The sequence below is a fragment of the Emys orbicularis genome, chromosome 1 (assembly GCF_028017835.1).
Source record: "Emys orbicularis isolate rEmyOrb1 chromosome 1, rEmyOrb1.hap1, whole genome shotgun sequence".
NCBI classification, from domain to species: domain Eukaryota; kingdom Metazoa; phylum Chordata; order Testudines; family Emydidae; genus Emys; species Emys orbicularis.
In genome coordinates this window covers 126,480,871-126,499,501 of record NC_088683.1, presented here as the reverse complement: position 1 = coordinate 126,499,501, position 18,631 = coordinate 126,480,871, and the positions used below count along the sequence as shown (strand labels likewise).

The window sequence follows — 18,631 nt, the reverse complement described above, 5'->3', positions numbered from 1 at the left end:
GCCATAAATCAGTTTGTTCATACATAAATGACCTGGTACTTGGCTAGTCAAAATGTGCTGTGGTTCATTCTATCAGAAAAGAAACATTTTAACAAGTATGGAGATAAGAGGATGATGAAAACTACATATTTTCACAGCTTCACTGCAAATACAGCATGATTTGTGTCACTACTGTGAATAAACATTTTATTGAAGAACAATAACATTTTTTTCTGACTGATGGAAGGAAAAAAAATGCACTTTGCATTTCCTCTCCTCAAGAAATGTTACCCGCAAAGAAGATACAAATAACAGAGCACAAGACTCAATTAACAATGATGAATCCATACTATTATCTAGAAGAGACACTTATTTTAATTTGGGAATATTTAATTTCTCAGCTGTCCAGTATTTTATATTCAGAAATTAAAAAACTCAAAACATTGCCACACAAGAGAACAATTTATTGATTTATTTACTCACTGCAAAAAAACTTGACTCCACAGGATGACTGCCTAAAACGGTTTAAATCATTGAAGAGGTCTACTTTCACTACCACATTGATCTCCCCACGGATACCTGTCCATAAAAAAGGGGTGGAAGGTGAAATTTATATCAGAAGAAGAAATAGAAAGAATAAAATCTTCTCAACTATTTAATTTATTTGACATTTTAATTATTAGTTTTAAAGTTAGGTATATTCCATAATGAATCAAAATATCAATATATTTTTTCTCCAAAGAACTTGAAGCTAAATATTTCTGTTACAATGTTTTCAAACCCCATATTAGGATTTTCCTCTCAAAAATGGTCTCAAGACCATAAGAGAATTACTCTCCGCAGTCCATTCTAGTCAAGGTACCCAGTAGTCATTTCAGAATTTTAATACCTACTCACAATGGTGTACTGAAAATGAGTTAATGTTTTTGCAACACTTGAACGTGAAAAGAACTACACAACCAAGAGGTATTATTTTGGCAATTCGTTTTTCAAACAAAGATTAATTTTTTAGCCAGAATTTAAACTTTTTAATAAAGCTACATTTCTTCAGTGAACAATCATCAGCTTTGATTTATTTTCTCTTCTTACCTACAGTGCCTACTTCACAATCTTGACCTGTTCCTCATTCTTATTAATTTTTTTCTTGACTAACAAAATCATTTTGTGCAATACCACTTCACATCACTATAGCTTTTCATGTTGAAGACATCACAGTACAAAAAAAGTGAACAAAAACACTAGATGTAAATGACTGAATGGGACCTTCTTGATATTGGGCCTCCTGACCCAATTCTCTCAGAAGTCACTATGTCTACACTGGTACAGACAGAACGCCCATCACAATAGCATCTTCATATATTTTTCTTCACATATTCACAATGACCACAAATCCAGACATCTATCTGAACTCCATTAAATTTTCACTGTTATAATCTAACTCAGCCTTTTGCTTATTTTCCAATGTAAAGTCAGTGATATACTGTGTATCACTTTTACATGAGTAATCTCCAAAACCAGTTCTTTTCAAATAACCAATTTTTGGTGGAGAACAATAATTAGCTGTAAATTGACAATCATGTAAAACTTTTTAATGTAGTAAAAAAAAAAAAGGACACTATACAAAAAACTCTACAGTCTATGCTTACATTCTGTTCCTGGAGTGGAATCCTGGCTCCACTGAAATCAATGGCAAAATTCCTATTAACTTCCATTTCACCCCAATTCTAAAATATTTTGAACAGATGCATGTAGGACTAGAAAGATACTTTTTGTAGGGAAAGGGGAATTTCATCCTATGCATCCTGTTGAAAATTTGTCACTTCCTCTCCCTTCATCCCAAATAAAGCTTGTCCAAACATACCAGAAGGAACACACAACAGATAGCCTTCTTAAAAATACACATTTTCAGCAACAGCCTGGTAATTGCAAAGTTTTTTTGTTGTTGTTTTTGTTTTGTTTTCTAAGCATTAACTACCTTAGTGGTGACCATTTAAATCATTTTCTGTCAATTTTTTCACTTTTCTGAAATTTCATGAAGGACATTCTGCCAGATGCTACCTTCCAATAATAAATTCCTGTGACATAATTTGAGACATCTCAACTGTACTGTATAATTGTTATTGCAATAAAAAAAAAGAAAAGAAAAGTATCCTACAATGTAATTTGTCATTGGTTTTAAATCACATATTTACTTACCAGACTGTAAAGACTACACAGGAGCTGTGTTTCAAATTATGTCAAAAGGAGCAGCACTTCAGACAGCAATGCTAGGATATTAAAAACTTGCTGAAGACATCCTTAAAAAGAAGATATTCCACCTTTCAAAGAAACTATGTCTAAAACAATTTTCTTTTTAAAAAAGTCAATAAGGCTTACCATGTATGGTATCATAAATTGGAAACCATCCAGAGATAACTGTAGCTGCCTCACTATAGAGCAAAGGATCAATATCAATGTACACTTTGCCAATGGCGTCATTAGCACTGTAGGTGTCATGATCAAGAACCGTGATCTGCAGGGGCTCATCTTGTAGGTCTTCATCATCTACCTAGAAATACATAAAACTTCAGTATATAATCAATACAAGGAAACTTTGCAGGAAAACAATTGAGGAAAACAAAAAAATGAGAGTGTAGTTATATACAATAATATGTTTACACATAAAATTTTTAACTATTGTGTCTTGTATACAAACAATACACTCATGGATTCTTCTCTCTCCAAAGTGACCACATTACTAAAGGACATCAGAGCCACAGGCAAGCAAGGCATGAATCACACACACTTTTAAAACGATCATTTAATCGTTTTTATTCATAGTCTCAACAAACACTCACTTTACCCCAAAAAATTATTTTTGACAGGAAGCATCAAAAACGTAAACAAGAACTCTCACACCTTCAACTACAACAGCTGTATTACACACCATGATAAAGATAAAAATGTGTACTGATGTTCTGATTTTACATAGCATTTTTGCGTTTTTGAACTGGTTAGTAGTTGATAAGTAAGTAAAATGCTTTCTATGCATCCTACAGAAAAACTCAGTAAGCTGGACATAAAACTGTACTAATGTCTAAAGTAGTTATTGTTATTCCACTCTTTGAAATGCGGAATTCTGCTATCATTTTTTCAGTGCTGTTCTTTTGCATTTCTCCCCCAAACACACTTTCCCATGCAAAAAAGACAGAATGTAGACACTTCTGTTATACAGAATAAATTTTCACTCCACAAAGCTTAGACAATTCTTCTTCCTCACACCCCCAAAAGTAGCAAATCCCCAAAATCAAAGTACAGTAACTCCTCACTTAACATTGTAGTTATGTTCCTGAAAAATGCGACTTTAAGCGAAAAGATGTTAAGCGAATCCAATTTCCCCATAAGAATTAATGTAAATGAGGGTTTTTTTTCACCAGAAAAGGACTATATATATATATACACACATACATACATACACACACACACAGCATAAGTTTTAAACAAACAATTTAATACTGTCAAGTATCAGAGGGGTAGCCGTGTTAGTCTGTATCTGTAAAAAGCAACAAAGAGTCCTGCGGCACCTTATGGACTAACAAATGTATTGGAGCATAAGTTTTCGTGGGTGAATACCCACTTCGTCAGTCGCATCAATTTAATACTGGTACACAGTGATGATGATTGTGAAGCTTGGTTGAGGTGGAGGAGTCAGAGGGTGGGATATTTCCCTTACTGCTAAATGATGAACTAGCAACTGGCTGAGCCCTCAAGGATTAACGCTCTCACTCTACAAGGCAGCAGGAATGGAGGGAGATATGCGCATTTCCCCTTTAAGTACACTGCCTTGTTAATTAGATCAGCTTGCTGAGACCGCAGCTGCTGCAAGCTCCCTCCGTCCTGAGCCCTGGCATGTCCCCCCTGCTCTATGGAAGATGGGGTAAGCGGGGTGCAGGAGCAGGGTGGAGGGGGACACCCTGACATTAGCCTCCCCTCTTCCTTCCCTCCCCTCCACACAGCAAGCAGGAGTCTGGGGGAGCAGCTCCAAGGCAGAGGGCAGGAGCAGCACATGGCAGTGGGGGGAGGGACAGCTACAATTACTAGCCTGCTGGGCAGCTGCTGCACAGGGAACTTAGGGGAGCGGGGAGCTGATAGGGGGCTGCTGGTCCACCCTGGTTCCAAGCCCCCACCAGCTAGCTGCAATGGGCTGCTCTTCCTGCAAGCAGTAGACAAAGCAGGCGGCTGCCAAATGATGTTAGAAGGGAGCATTACACAACTTTAAATGAGCATGTTCCCTAATTGATCAGCAACATAACAACGAAACAATATTAACCAGGACGACTTTAAGTGAAGAGTTACTGTATAAAAGTGAAAGCTGAATTAAAGTATGCTTCCACTTCACATTACTACACCTTAGCAATCACCAGGGAAAGCACTATTTGATCCCACTAATTTATATTTGTCTTAAATATTTATAACATTACCAACTACTCTCTCACTATATGCAAGTACAATACAGAGACATTTATGTCATGTTATCTTCGAATGACATTCCCAAACACTACTTAACACGTAAGTATGTTACGGGGTAATCATTTTTTAAACAGTTAAATACCATTGGCTATGCCATTCAAGTGTAATCATGTTTTCTCTTTTTATTTTGGCATTACTGAAATAATAAGAATGCAACACAAGTGTTTTATTCAGAGCAGAATGTCAAAAAGCCAACTATGATGCTGCTGTATTCAGCTTAAAATAAACTGGTATGGTTCTGCTAGTTGATGAAGACCTACTGAAAAATACTGAGTGCTCATAGCAACTTTTGAAGACAATGATAGTTGAGGTGATAAATAGTAGGGAAAATACAGTGCTTTACAGCCCCAACATTACAATGTTTTATAATTTTGTAACTTTTTAAAAGTGATGCCTGATAAAGAAATAATACAGAAGAGAGATAATTGCCTGCTTCTTTCACTATAATGTTAATAAATCTAACATCAAAAGCAAACTCACTTTCATATTTAAAATTAAAATCTTCCTGTTTATTGCATTTTTATTAACTATGCGGGTACTTGAAAGAAGCCTATTTAATTAGCATCTTACAATTTGTTTTCCTATTTCAACTTCACCCATTTCTAGAACTACAGTATCAACTGCATAATGCTTGGTTCAACTGATAAAAATCCATGGAGCCAATCCTGCAAACCTGGATTTACACAACAACTCTCAATGAAGTCAATGGGACAGTTCCTGCAAGTGAGGACTACCTTTAGAAGTGTTTGCAGGAGAGGTTTCTATATTACCAACTATTTTTACAATACTTTGACTCCCAAATGCACACATTTTATTTTGAGACCAGAATTATTTGACTAAAACGTTCCAAATCAAATATCCATATAAATATACACAGATGACATTTTATAAAAATACTTACCTCAAATTTAAACCATTCTGAGTTCCACTGAGGATTGAGGGATTTGGGGTACACATCTGTCTTAAATGTGGTATTTCCAAATTTTACCTAAAAATACAAGCAAACATTCAATGACAAATAAAAGAATATCATTTATTAGTACTTAGTAATTTATTCCCAAGTATTTTGCTAGTTAGCTACTGTCACAGATCCACAGGATCTGTGCTATACCCCAGCTTTTAAACAGTCTCTTGGAGGAACCCCGTTAGTGTGTCAGAGCCCCAAGGCATCTCAAAAAGAACAGGAGTACTTGTGGCACCTTAGAGACTAACAAATTTATTTGAGCATAAGCTTTCGTGGGCTACCGCCCACTTCTTCGGATGCATCTCACACTTTCTTCCCGGTAGGCCATGCAGCCTCACTGCCTCCGATACTGAGCCTCGGGGCTACTGCTTCACAGCATGAGCTCTTCCCAGATAGTCCAGTTTAGACAGACTCCTGGTTAACGACTTGTACACTCTTCAAGAACTAATGCACCTCAGGAAGTATTCACAGTGGCACCACACAACATTTTTAAAACAGAGGAGGCTTTGTTACTCAACTGGAACACGATACTGGAAGTCCTTATGTTAGCACAGAGAAACAAAGGTTAAAAACATAGTGCATCTTCACAAGCTAGAGCCATCCACCAGCCAAACTGTAGAGCAGGGGTGGCCCTCTTTTACTATTAAAGTGCGGTTCACGGAGCTTGGGGGAACTCGGGATCTCTGCCTTGCAGCGGGGTGGTGGGGTAGCAGCTTCTGCACAGTGGGGAGGGCGGGGTCTTGGGAGTTCTGCCCCGCGGGGTGCACCTGCCGGTGCTCCAGCAGGAGCGGGGCTGAAGCTCCAAACCCCGAAAGGCGTGCCCTAGCTCTTGAACTTCTGAAGATTATCATATGTTGCTCAGAGGGTCAGTAAATTTGGCCACCCCTGCTGTAGAGAATTCCATCTTAGACTCTTTTTCTCTCTGACTCAGTAGTTAGTCCCAGGTGACACCAGCCAGTTTCTTCCAGAAGCCATACTGCTCCAGAAGCCCTTTACCCCCTGCCAAATTCTTTGCTCCTGAGTTGGGGTCTCTACTCAGCAGAGGGAACCTCCAACCTCTGGGTCGTTTGTTGGTAGCTGTGAATGTACTGGTGACTGGGGTTTCCCATTGTCTCTTCTGGATTCTGCATTGATAAGGATTACTTTTATCAGGTCTCAGCCAATTCCTTAAATCAGTGGTTCTCAACCAGGGTACGTGTGCCCCTGGGGGTATGCAGGAGTCTTCTAGGGAGGTATATTAACTCATTTAGATATTTGCCTAATTTTACAACAGGCTACAAAACAAGCACTAGCGAAGTCAGCACAAATTAAAATGCCATACGACTTATTTATACTGCTCTATATACTATACACTGAACTGTAAGTACAATATTTATATTCCAGTTCATTTTATAATTATATGGTAAAAATGAGAAAGTAAGCAATTTTTCATTAATAGTGTGCTGTGGCACTTGTATTTTTATGTCTGATTTTGTAAGCAAGTAGTTTTTAAGTGAGGTGAAACTTGGGGGTACGCAAGACTAATCAGACTCCTAACAGTGGTACAAATCTTGAAAGGTTGAGAACCACTGCCTTAAATGACTCCTTCACTGTTGCCCACAGAGCAAGGCAACACCTATACCTCATTTCCTGTACTGCCCCAGAGCAGAATTAACACTTCTCCCCGCCCCCCCATCACAGGATAGGAATGCAAAGTAAAGAGGGAAACTGAGGTACACATAGGTGTCAAAAAATATTATGAAAAATCCCCACTTCATCACATCTATATTAAACCTAAGCAAACTGTACTTCAGAATCTTTTTCTAGCTTCATGATTCAATTAACATGGATCAGTAAGTGACTTGTTTACTTATCCCAATGGTCACACTTCTAATAAATTTCTCTCCGTCTCTACTATAACAGCTGATGTTTCTTTTCTCCTCTCCCACTCTATGTGTTCTCTTCATGATCACTTTATAATTCAATTTAAGCTACCACTCAAACCAGATAGCTGGTCCCTTAAATGAAATCAGACCCAGCATGCATGTTCCAGTCCAGGTGCAATCTATTTTGGTGTAATGAGGAGGGCAGGGCTGTCCGAGGGAGTGATAAATAAGAGACAGAGCCAAGGTAACGGAGTTCAGAATCTAGAGAATAAAGAACTTAGAAGAACAGAGCTTCAAGAAGGGAATGCCCCAGACAGAGGAAGCAGTAAGAGTTCCATAGTGAGCAGTGGAGCCAGATAAGGCTAGTGAAAGCAGAAGGCAGTCAGAGGATCACCTACAAACTCCCCCAAACCACAGAGCCAAGGCTAAAGAGGGCTGAAGGCTATGAGGAACAGAGGGAGATGCCTGCTGACTCTCTGAGCCAAAGAACTGAAGCCAGAGGGGCAGAGAGGATGAAGGCTGGGGAATGATGGGAGGGGTGAGTCCACTGAGGTCTCCCAGCAAGAGCTGGAACCATATATGGAAGGAAACAGGCCTGAGAGCTGAAAAGAACCCCAGCTGGAGCAGCTAGGGCAAGGCATAGTGAGAGATGCTGGAGCCATACCAAAGAACCTGAGCGCAGTGGGAGACACCAGAAATGTACTTGGTGTGTTGATGGACTGGTAGGATTTGAAAGAACTGAAAGTACAATTTGGACTGTGCTGGGGAATTCTGGACTATAGTTGTAGGACTTCTGTAATAAATTAACCCCTGCAAAGGCTATTTATATTCTGAAAACTGATGTGAAGTTTCTCCAGAAGGGGAAACTGAGGCAGACCCGTTCGTTGCACCACAGTCTGACGCAGAAGGGAGCCCCAAAGGGCCACCCTATGACATAAGGTGGAGAATGCAGACCAGGTTGGATAAAAATCAATGCTTCTTTAAAAAAAAAAAAAAAAATCGATTTTTTTATTTAAATCGGATTTTTTTGATAAAATGCTTTTTGAGGAAAAAACCTATCTAAAGATAGTTTTAATTAAGATACATTATAGCTCAAAGATATCATCATGGAATAAGGATTATAAATTCTAAGTCTATAGTATGAGACAATATATTCATGTAATGTTTAAGAAAAGTTTTGTAAATGAGTTCCAATAGTTCATGCTTTAGGGACCCAATCTCATAGGGTTCCAGGGGCTTCTGTATAGATTATTTAGGTTAATCTTTCTAACTACCCAATAGGACTCAGTCTAGAACAGGGGTGGGCAAACTTTTTGGCCTGAGGGCCTCATCGGGTTTTGTAGATTGTATGGAGGGCCCGTGGCCCGGCCCCCACCTCCTATCTGACCCCCCGCGGGACTCCTGCCCCATCCAACCCCCTCTGTTTCCTGACGGCCCCCGCAGGACCCCTGCCCCATCCACACACCCCCGCTCCCTGTCCCCTGACCGCCCCCGGACCTCTGCCGCCCCATCCAAACCCTCCTCTCATTCCTAACTGCCCCCCCCCCCGGGACCCCTGCCCCTGACTGCCCCCTGCCACCCCACCCAACCCCCCCTCTTCCTGACTGCCCCCCCGCCCCATCCAACCCCCCCTCCTTCCTGACTGCCCCTCCCAGGACCCCTGCCCCCATTCAACCGTCTGACCTCCCCCGACTGCCCCGACCCCATCCACACCCCCACCCTGACCACCACCCCGAACTCCCCTGCCCTCTATCCAACCCCCCCTGCTCTGTGCCCCCTTACCGTGCTGCCTGGAGCACCGGTGGCTAGCGGCGCTACAGCCGCACCGCCCAGCTGGAGCCGGGCCACGCCGCCACCACCACGCAGCACAGAGCACCGGGTCAGGCCGGGCTGTGCAGCTGTGCTGCCCCAGGAGCTCACAGCCCCACCGCCCAGAGCATTGCGCAGGGAGCGCAGCGAGCGAGCTGAGGCTGCAGGGGAGGGTGAACAGCAGGGGAGGGGCTGAGGGCGAGCCTCCCAGGCCAGGAGCAGGCCCACCTCTGGTCTAAAAGATACCATCAGAGATGCTTAATTTTGCAGTTCTCAAACTGTGGATTTGTGTCTCCAGAGATAACATGCTTGTTAACAGCAAAAATGTTTTTACATAAATAAATAAATATATAGAGGTGAGAAATAACAGACCTCAACGCTATTGTCCCTCTGCAAATTTGTGTACACAGAGTCAATCCCTTACCTCTCTCTAAAAGTGCAAAGTTTTGAAAAGTTCAACGAATAGGAGATTGTTGGGGGTGGAATGGATCTGGACAAGGAGAAGAAGTCTGGAGATAAATGTGAGACGGGAGGGACAGGAGTAGAAACAAAAGTGAAACTGTTTGAGCAGCATATTCCAGGAGTCTTGAGGTCTTTCTGAGTGTAGCCTTCATTGATTTGAGATCTACCATACCATTCTCTCACTAGAAGGGAAAACCTATAATGGCAACAGGCCGTAAAGAGACCCAGTTTGGGAATATTTTAATGAAGTTCCTCTACCTATGGGTAAGAGAGGCATGCGTGCAAAATGCAAACAGTGCAACAAAGAAATGCAAGACCTCGTTGCCCCAATGAAACAACATCATGAGAAGTGTTCCTTCTCAGGAGGAAGCTACGTTGAAGATGATGAAAGGAACATGTCTGAATATGCAGGATCTTCAGGTTGGTAAACTTTTTTATTTCATATTCTTTCTTAAGGACTGCCAGTCTTCATTCTGGACTATTCTTGAATTCTCATGTTTGAGCAAAATATATAGTTGTTACTCTATGGTACTATCATTTTAGATGCAGCTGTGATAAAAAATAAATAGCTGAAATAGGCAGATCTTCCTTTTACAATTTCACCTTTAAAGTAGTACTGAGTGTCAGTGAATGTAATGAGTAATACTAAACGAGCAGTATGGTAATAATAATTAAATAAATGCATTGACTTATTTTGTTTAGGAGAATCCATGCTCAACATACAGGATTCTGAAGACTATCCACCTTCAAGATCACCATCATCTTCTATATTTTCAGAGTTATCTGCCAATGATAGTGTTTCAGTCACATCATGTATGTCACATAGCCCCAGTATATCAACTGTAGCAAAAAGAAAAAAAAAACCCTCCATCATCCAGAAACAACCATAGATAAATTTGTGATAAGAACCAGCAGATTACAAAAAGAGGTAATTGATGAAAAAATTGCCCAGTTTGTTTATGCAACAAACTCTCCTTTCCGTATGATTGAGAACCCACACTTCATTAACATGGTTCAGTCATTAAGACCAGGATACAGTCCACCCAACAAAGCAGATATCACAGGCAAATTGCTGGATAAAGTGTATGAAAGAGAAATTGAGCAGTGTGCAAAAGGTCTAGAGCAGGGGTAGGCAACCTATGGCGCGCGTGCCAAAGACAGCACGCAAACTGATTTTCAGTGGCACTCACACTGCCCAGGTCCTGGCCACCGGTCCGGGGGGGCTCTGCATTTTAATTTAATTTTAAATGAAGCTTCTTAAAAATTTTGGAACCTTTTTACTTTACATACAACAATAGTTTAGTTATATATTATAGGCTTATATAAAGAGACCTTCTAAAAAGGTTTAAATGTATTACTGGCACGCAAAACCTTAAATTAGAGTGAATAAATGAAGACTCTACTTCTGAAAGGTTGCCGACCCCTGGTCTAGAGTGTGAAATTGAGTCTTGTCCACAATGATCCTGTTATATGTGCTTGTGTGACAACAGAAGAAGGGAATGTCTTCCTTACAGAAACAACTGATACATCATCAGGAAATGCACACACAGCAGAATACTGACAAGAAGTAGCAGTAAAAGCTATAACAAACTGTGAAAAAAAATTCAAATGTCTAGTACACTCCTAGGTCACAGACAATGCTGCAAATGTATCCAGATGGCACTGTCACAGCCAAAGTTTTCAACATTGGGCTTAAGAGAAATATTGAATACGTGCTAAGTACCCTGAAGCCTATTTCTGTAGCCTTGAACAAAATGCAGGGAAATAGCTTTTATTGCTGTCGCTGTAGAAATTTGGAAGGAACTGAGCGAGATCTTAACAAGAGAAATATGCAATGACAAAGTTAAATTACAAGCATTAAAAAAACGAATGGGACAAGCACTATCTCCAGCTCATTTTCTTGCAAATATTCTCAATACTCGGTAGCAGGCTCAAACCTTAACTGCTGAAAAAGAGGAGCGGGCTATGACATGGACATCCAGCAATCATCCCTCCATAATGCCAACTATAATAAACTTCAGAGCTAAGGGAGAACCATTCAAGAAATATATGTTTGCTGATGATGTTTTAAAGAAAGTCACACCAGTGAGCTGGTGGAAGTCACTTAAGCACTTGGATTCAGAGACTGTTGAAGTGATAATCTCACTTTTTACAGCAGTAGCTTCTTCTGCCAGTATAGAAAGAATATTTTCTTCCTTTGGATTATTTCATTCCAAATTGAGAAATCGTTTGGGACCTGAAAAAGCAGGAAAGCTTGTTTTTCTTTTCCAGATTATGAACAAACAGGAAAATGAAGGTGAAGACGACTGAGTTAGCTGCAGAAGCCAGTATTTTAAGCTTCTCATGTTGACCTGGCTGACATAGTCTATTTAATTTTTATTTAAAAAAAAAAAATTCATTTCACTATTTTAGTTAAAAACGAAACAAAAACAAACCTGATTTTAAAAAACTTGAATGTTTTACTAAATTCAAAAATTCATCTGCTTGTTTTGTTAAAATATTATATGTTTGCTGTTGAAGAAAAAAATCCAGAATACATAACGTTGTTTTAGTTAAATAAAACGATTTAAATGTCTGTCTGGTGATGTTCTCCTCCTAATACAGCATGGCAAGAAAATCCTCCAAATATTAATGATTAACCTGTTGAATTAGAGATTCAACCTCCCAATTACTTCATAAATACCTGCTTCAATTACCTTTGTTAAATGAAATAACCAAACAATCATTCATTTTCTGATACAGCTGTAAAACTAATCTGAAAAGTTTTCAAAATAAATCACTTTAAAAATGTACAGTGTGTACCTTCTAAAAATAAAACCTACATCTATCTCTGAGTTGTGAAGAATATGTATTAAGGTTATAACAACCAACAAGAATGCACTTTTATGTAGAAATCCATGTTTAAGTCAAGTCTTCCTGACTAGTGAAGTAAATCAAATACACCCTTATGCGGACTGTAAATATATTGTCTCCACAAATCTATGCTCCAAAATAACTAAAAGTGATTACTCTGGAACTGTACTCCTGATACAATCGCAATCCAACACAAAAGTCACAGCAGTAAGAGACATTATAACTCTCTTTCTCTCCTTCCTCCTCCTGCCTTTCAAGGCTATTGCTAAATCTTCATTTCTTCTTCTATAAGTTCTACAAATTCTATTTCTACTGCCAAAACCATCATTCATGTCTTGGTAATCTCCTGCCTGAACTACTACAACCTCCTATTCCTTAGTTCAGAGGTTCTCAAACCGTGGTCAGTGGACCACCAGTGGTCCACCAGTGGTCCGCGAGCTCCATTCAGGTGGTCCGTGGATAGTTCCCTCTAAGGTGCACGCTGGGTGGCCACACACAAGAGAATGAAGGGCCATCCACCTAATTAGTGGAGCCGCGCAGGCATGGCTCCACAAATTAGGTGCCTGGACCCTGGAGAAGACGCACATGTAAGGTGAGGTGGCCTTGGGGGGGGATACGGGGTAGATGGGAGGGGGCAGTGGGGTGAGACGAGGGGGTGGGGGGCATATGGGACATGCAGGGCTGCGGCGGCCAGAGAAAGAGGCGACTTTCCCCAACTCCAGGGCTGCGGCTGCCAAGGAGAGACGGTCCTCCTTCCCAGCCTCAGCTCTGCAGCTGCTGTGGGAGGGGAAAGATCCCCCCCTCCTTCCAAGCCCCAGCTCGGGGGCTGCTGCAGTGGGGGAGAGGGGCACATCCATCGCATTAGAAAGGTAAGACTGCTGATATTAAAATATGAGTTGTGTGCTTTTATTTGTAGAACAAAAAACATTAATTATTATAAAGGTGTTTTTTTTATATAGCGCTTTTATCCAAAGCGCTTTACAATAGTTAGCTAACAGTACAAACAACATTTGGAAAGATCATTAAGTAGTCCGCCGAGACCCTCAGCGATTTTCAAGTGGTCCGCAGAAAAAAAAAATGAGAACCACTGCCTTAGTTTACATGACTCTCATTTGACACCTCCCTGTCTATCCAATAGGCGAGTGGTTCTCAAAGCCGGTCTGCCGCTTGTTCAGGGAAAGCCTCTGGCGGGCCAGGCCGGTTTGTTTACCTGCCGCGTACGCAGATTCGGCCGATCACGGCTCCCACTGGCCGCAGTTCGCCGCTCCAGGCCAATGGTGCCTGAGGGAAGCAGCACAGGACGAGGGAGGGGCCAAACCTGCGGATGCGACAGGTAAACAAACCGGCCCGGCCCACCAGGGGCTTTCCCTGAACAAGCGGTGGACTGGCTTTGAGAACCATGGCAATAGGCCACTGCTAAACTCATCATCCTCTTCCACTACTCTGTCGTCACAAATCAATCCTTCAAAGGTTTTACAATGCTGTCTACATCTAATTCAAACTGCTCATCTTCACCGTGAAAGCTCTAAACAGCTCTTCCTATATCTCTGTGTGAAACGTTTGTATGAAAACCAAAAAAAGCGTAGCATATTGCTACTACATTTTCTATATGGCAACTCAAAACAAATTTTGTTTGATAGTACAGTAGTTGTAAATAAATGCAGTATCACAACATTGGGTCTTGTTCCCACAAGCAGCTCTGTAGAGACAAACCCATAGCAATGGGGCTTCACGGGGGGTGAGGGGAGTGCAGGGTCTGCCAATTCAAAGCTCACAGGAAGATCAGACTTAACTAAGACTCAGTGAGTGGCATAGGCTTTGTCTGAAAACAGAAAATACTTCTAAAACAGGTTTTAAAATAACTAAAGCTATGGTTCTAAGAAAATGTAAGACTAAGCAGTCTGAGTAGTGAAACCTTAAATCAATTTTCTATCAATGAAAACGGATGTACCACATAGATGCATACAAGTAGTTAATTGCACAGCTTTGTAGTAACACAAATGTACAAGTTCATCTGCTGAAGAAAACATGCCAAACAGCCACAGATAAAAGTCTTTACAAGCAATGCTTGCAAAGTCTAAGTAATTTTTAAAGTGAGCACAAGGAATAGCAATAGCTCCACGTTTTTTGCTTTATTAATTCAAATCCCCAGAGAAATTAAAAGCAAAAGACTAGCATCAACTGTACACTGACATCACAAAACCAAGCACTAAAGCATAAAATTATTTAAAAGAAAACTAAAGGCTTTCAGCAACATTATTAAGTTAGCTAAGTTCAACATATGTAGTATCTTTTTATTCCTACCTTCCTTGTTGAAAATGAAGTTTAATGTAATTATTGTTACTAGGGAATATCATAAAACATATTAGCCTCTCCACTAAGTGAAAGGAACACTAATGTAAATTTGTCCCAATATTTGGCAAAAACAGGCTTGTATAAAACCAACAATAATGTTTCACAAACTGTTTTTTAAACTCCAATAGAAATAGTTGTTTATAAAATAATCATACGCATGCAATGTTTGAAACCCAAACATTGCGGCACTAGGAACTAAAAAGTGAAACTGACAAACTATAAAAGTAAAAAGAATTTCATGGATTTAAAAAAGTTAAACAATGTAACTGAACAAGTACATAAAGACCATTGTGATGAAGTAAACAAGATTTAAATTTTTTTCTTCCAGTATTAATTTAAGGCCCTGATTCAACAGGATACTAAAGCAAGTGCCTAACTTTAAGCACTTTTTAAGCACCATATTGAATCAGGACTTACGGCCCAAAGATTGTAAAGAGATCCATGAAGGCAAATACCATCAGATTAGGCCTGAATAAAGACTGGGAGTGGTTGGGTCATTACAAAACCTAAACTTAATTTCCCCAGTACTAATTTCTCCCTACTGTTACTCATACCTTCTTGTCAACTATCTGTAATGGACCACTCTCTTACCACTTCAAAAGTTATTTCTCCTCCCTTGGTATCCTGCTGTTAATTGATTTATCTCGTTAGACTGACTTAACACTTGGTAAAGCAACCCACATCCTTTCACGTATTTATACCTGCTCCTGTATCTTTTACTTCATGCACCTGATGAAGTGGGTTCTAGCCCACAAAAGCTTATGCCCAAATAAATTTGTTAGTCTTTAAGGTGCCACAAGGACTCCTCGTGTTTTTTTCTAAGTCAATGGAGCTCACTTCTGGCACAAGGGTCTTCCCATCTGGGTCTTATTCTGAGATCAGGGCCTAAATTACCATTAGGTGTTTATGTACTACCCATGATTTTTATGTTGAAAGTGTCTTTTTAGGTTTTGAAATGTCTGGATTCTGAGTCTTAGGCTTTTGGCATTTAATTATTATAAATTATTTAGCTCAGAAATGTTTAATTGTACAAGAGAGGAATCATATTATTCATACTAAAGAAATTTTTCATTGTTGGAGAGTGAAACTAATTTTCCTTGTGTTATATACTTTTTGTGAAAAGTAAATACTCGTCACTTACAAAAGAACAATTAAAAAGTGTACAGTTGAAGTTGTGTTCTCATATTTTTCCCTCACTAAAAATGAAATTATTTTATATTTCCAAAGAAGGGTATCAGCCTTAAAATGCAGTTCTACTCTGAGGTGCCTCTGTAGAATTGGCATATTCTTACTCAATTAATCTGCTCTGTATGCATATTTACAGTGACAATGGGTTAAAACTTGTTTTTACTACTCCTTCCTCTTGCTTGTATGGTAGAACCAAAACAGGTATTGGATACTGAATCGGATTCAGTTCTGGCTTATTTATCAACAGAATTGTTCATTAAGTTCCAATCCAGAATCTTTATGATTGAGCTGCATAAGTAAGGCTGCAAGTCCGTCACGGAGGACGCAGAAGTCATGGATTCCATGAATTCAGCAACCTTCTTGACTTCTGCAGCTGCAGCGGCCAGTGCGGCTGACCCCAGAACCAGCCGCTCAAGCGGCCCCAGGGCTGGCTGCGCTGGCCACTGCTGGAGCGGCCCTGGGACCAGCCACTTGGCCAAGCACCATTCCCAGGGACAGCCAAGCAGTATTCCCAGGGGCGGCCCCGGAGACCACTGGAACAGCAGTGGTCCGGGGCAGCCTGAGCAGCGGTTGGTGGACGGCCCTGGGGGCAGCCAGCGCAGCAGCCCCAGAGACTGTTGGAGAGCGGTCCCCGGGGACCTCGGTGCAGCAGGCGGCTGGAGGCAGTCAGCCCTCACCACCAGAGCAGGGGCCAGCCATCGGCCCCTGAGACCCCCCAGAGCAGCGGCACCCTAGGAGCATCTAAAATTTAGTCAGGCATATTTATAGTACAAGTCATAGACTGGTCATGGACCATGAATTTTTGTTTATTGTCCATGACCTGTCAAGGACTTTTACTAAAAATACCCATGACTAAATCTTAGCCTTACACATGAGCCAGAAAGCATACACAGCTTGCCTTTCAGACTGCATTTAGAGTTAGAATCATAGAATATTAGGGTTGAAAGGGACCTCAGGAGGTCATCTACTCCAATCCCCGCTCAAAGCAGGACCAATCCCCAGACACATTTTTACCCCAGTTTCCTAAATGGCCCCCTCAAGGATTGAACTCACAACCCTGGGTTTAGCAGGCCAATACTCAAACCACTGAGCTATCCCCCCAAGGCTGACAGTTAAAAGAACAAATCCTCTCACTAACCTAGAAACTGCTGAGAAGACAAGAGGCCTAGAACCCTACAAACCCATTTTTAAAGCCACTGTTCGGATCAGTACCACATTAAAGCCAAAAGATTAAGCAAAGATGTCAGTCCATTCCCTCTGGTCCAGGGCCATCCTGAATTTATCAGCCTCATCCTGCAACAGAACTCGCACATTTTTTTAAACAGGCAACAAAAAACTTTCAGGACTCACAAAATCATCACATCTTTCGGTGTGACACGGGGATATCACATCATAACATCCATGTAGGGTGATACACCGACTGCATGACAACAAAACACTATGGCCCACTGGGGCATCAACAGACTGAGCTGGAGCATCACCAGTTGGTGACACACTAGGGTACCACTTCTGCCACCAGCGTGACACAGCAATGCGCGGGACGGGGGCTGCGACAGCCACGCTTTACCAGGCGGGTGCCCCATCCTCAGGGAGGAACACCAAGGTGTGACTGTGCTGGGGGGGGCAGCACTGGGCAAGGTGAATCCGGCAGCAGGTGCTTGGAGACCTCCAGCTCCGCAGGCCACACGGGAGCAGCAGGCAGCTCGGCACAGGCGCGTGGCCTTGGGGTGGGAGGTGGGAGGCACAACCCCGTCCCGCCCCGCCCCAGAGATCAACAGCAACCCCGCGCCCCTGCCCTTCCCCCACACCTCCACAAAGGCGTCAGTCAGGTCACTGGCTCGGTCCATCACTGGCAAATGGCGTCCGGCCACGATCTTGACCTTCAACTTCCCCGGCATCTTCCTGTCCCCAGCTGCAAGGAGAAAACAACAACAGCAGCGTGTTTGTGTCCCAAGGAACGGTAAGGGGGCGACGTGCGCATGCGCGAAGCTGGGCAACGGTAAGCAACTCCCTCACTCCCCTCCATTCGGAGCGCCCATGCGCATAGCCCTTGAAGGGGGGGCACGCGTGAACCCGCGCGCATGCGCAAACGTTCTATGCAGACCGATTGGGAGAAAAAGTCGTCTTCCGGGCGCATGCGCCGGCGTTGCTGGGTGATACTAAAAGAGAGCCTGTTAATCGCGCCCAACGGTTATCGAAGGTTATTTCTTCGTACCGTTGTATCATACCAAGGTACCGCTCACCTTCGCCTCCTCCCGGCGTGCTCCACTGAAAGGAATAGCAGGGGGCCCGCTCCTCCTCTAAACCAAAATGGCGGCCGCCCTGCGTACGGACTTAGTTAGACCTGGCTAGAAGACGATGGTGTCGAGTACCGAATCGTCGATAGGCCACGAGCTAGGCTCGTGCTCACACTGTTGGGTAGAAAGGCGATGTGCTTGAATGCCGCATCATCGATTCAACATCACACAGCTCTCGGCCTCCACGACACTAACGCGAGCAGGTGCGGAGGGTGGGATGCGGCAAGGCAAAGTGAAGGGTGGGGAGGGATGTTTCCGTACCTGCTCCTCGGGGCCCCCGCTTGTCTACCCGTCTCAGTGCACCTTGGCAGAGAGAAATTGGCTCCAGCTTGCTGCTGTCACTAAGCCTC

The 18,631-nt window shown here is 42.0% G+C and overlaps 1 protein-coding gene across 1 annotated transcript in view; it reads right to left on the bottom strand.

Moving 5' to 3' along the window:
• Positions 1-17,908, bottom strand: part of C2CD5 (C2 calcium dependent domain containing 5) — a 112,803-nt gene extending 94,895 nt beyond the window's left edge. The window contains exons 1-4 of the mRNA XM_065397787.1: positions 17,793-17,908; positions 5,390-5,476; positions 2,356-2,527; positions 463-558 (exon numbers count right to left, since the gene is read on the bottom strand). Of these exons, the coding sequence (XP_065253859.1) occupies positions 463-558; positions 2,356-2,527; positions 5,390-5,476; positions 17,793-17,882 (445 nt within the window). The 5' untranslated portion in view covers positions 17,883-17,908. The remainder of the gene's footprint in view (positions 1-462; positions 559-2,355; positions 2,528-5,389; positions 5,477-17,792) is intronic.
• Between the last annotated feature and the right edge of the window lie 723 nt (positions 17,909-18,631).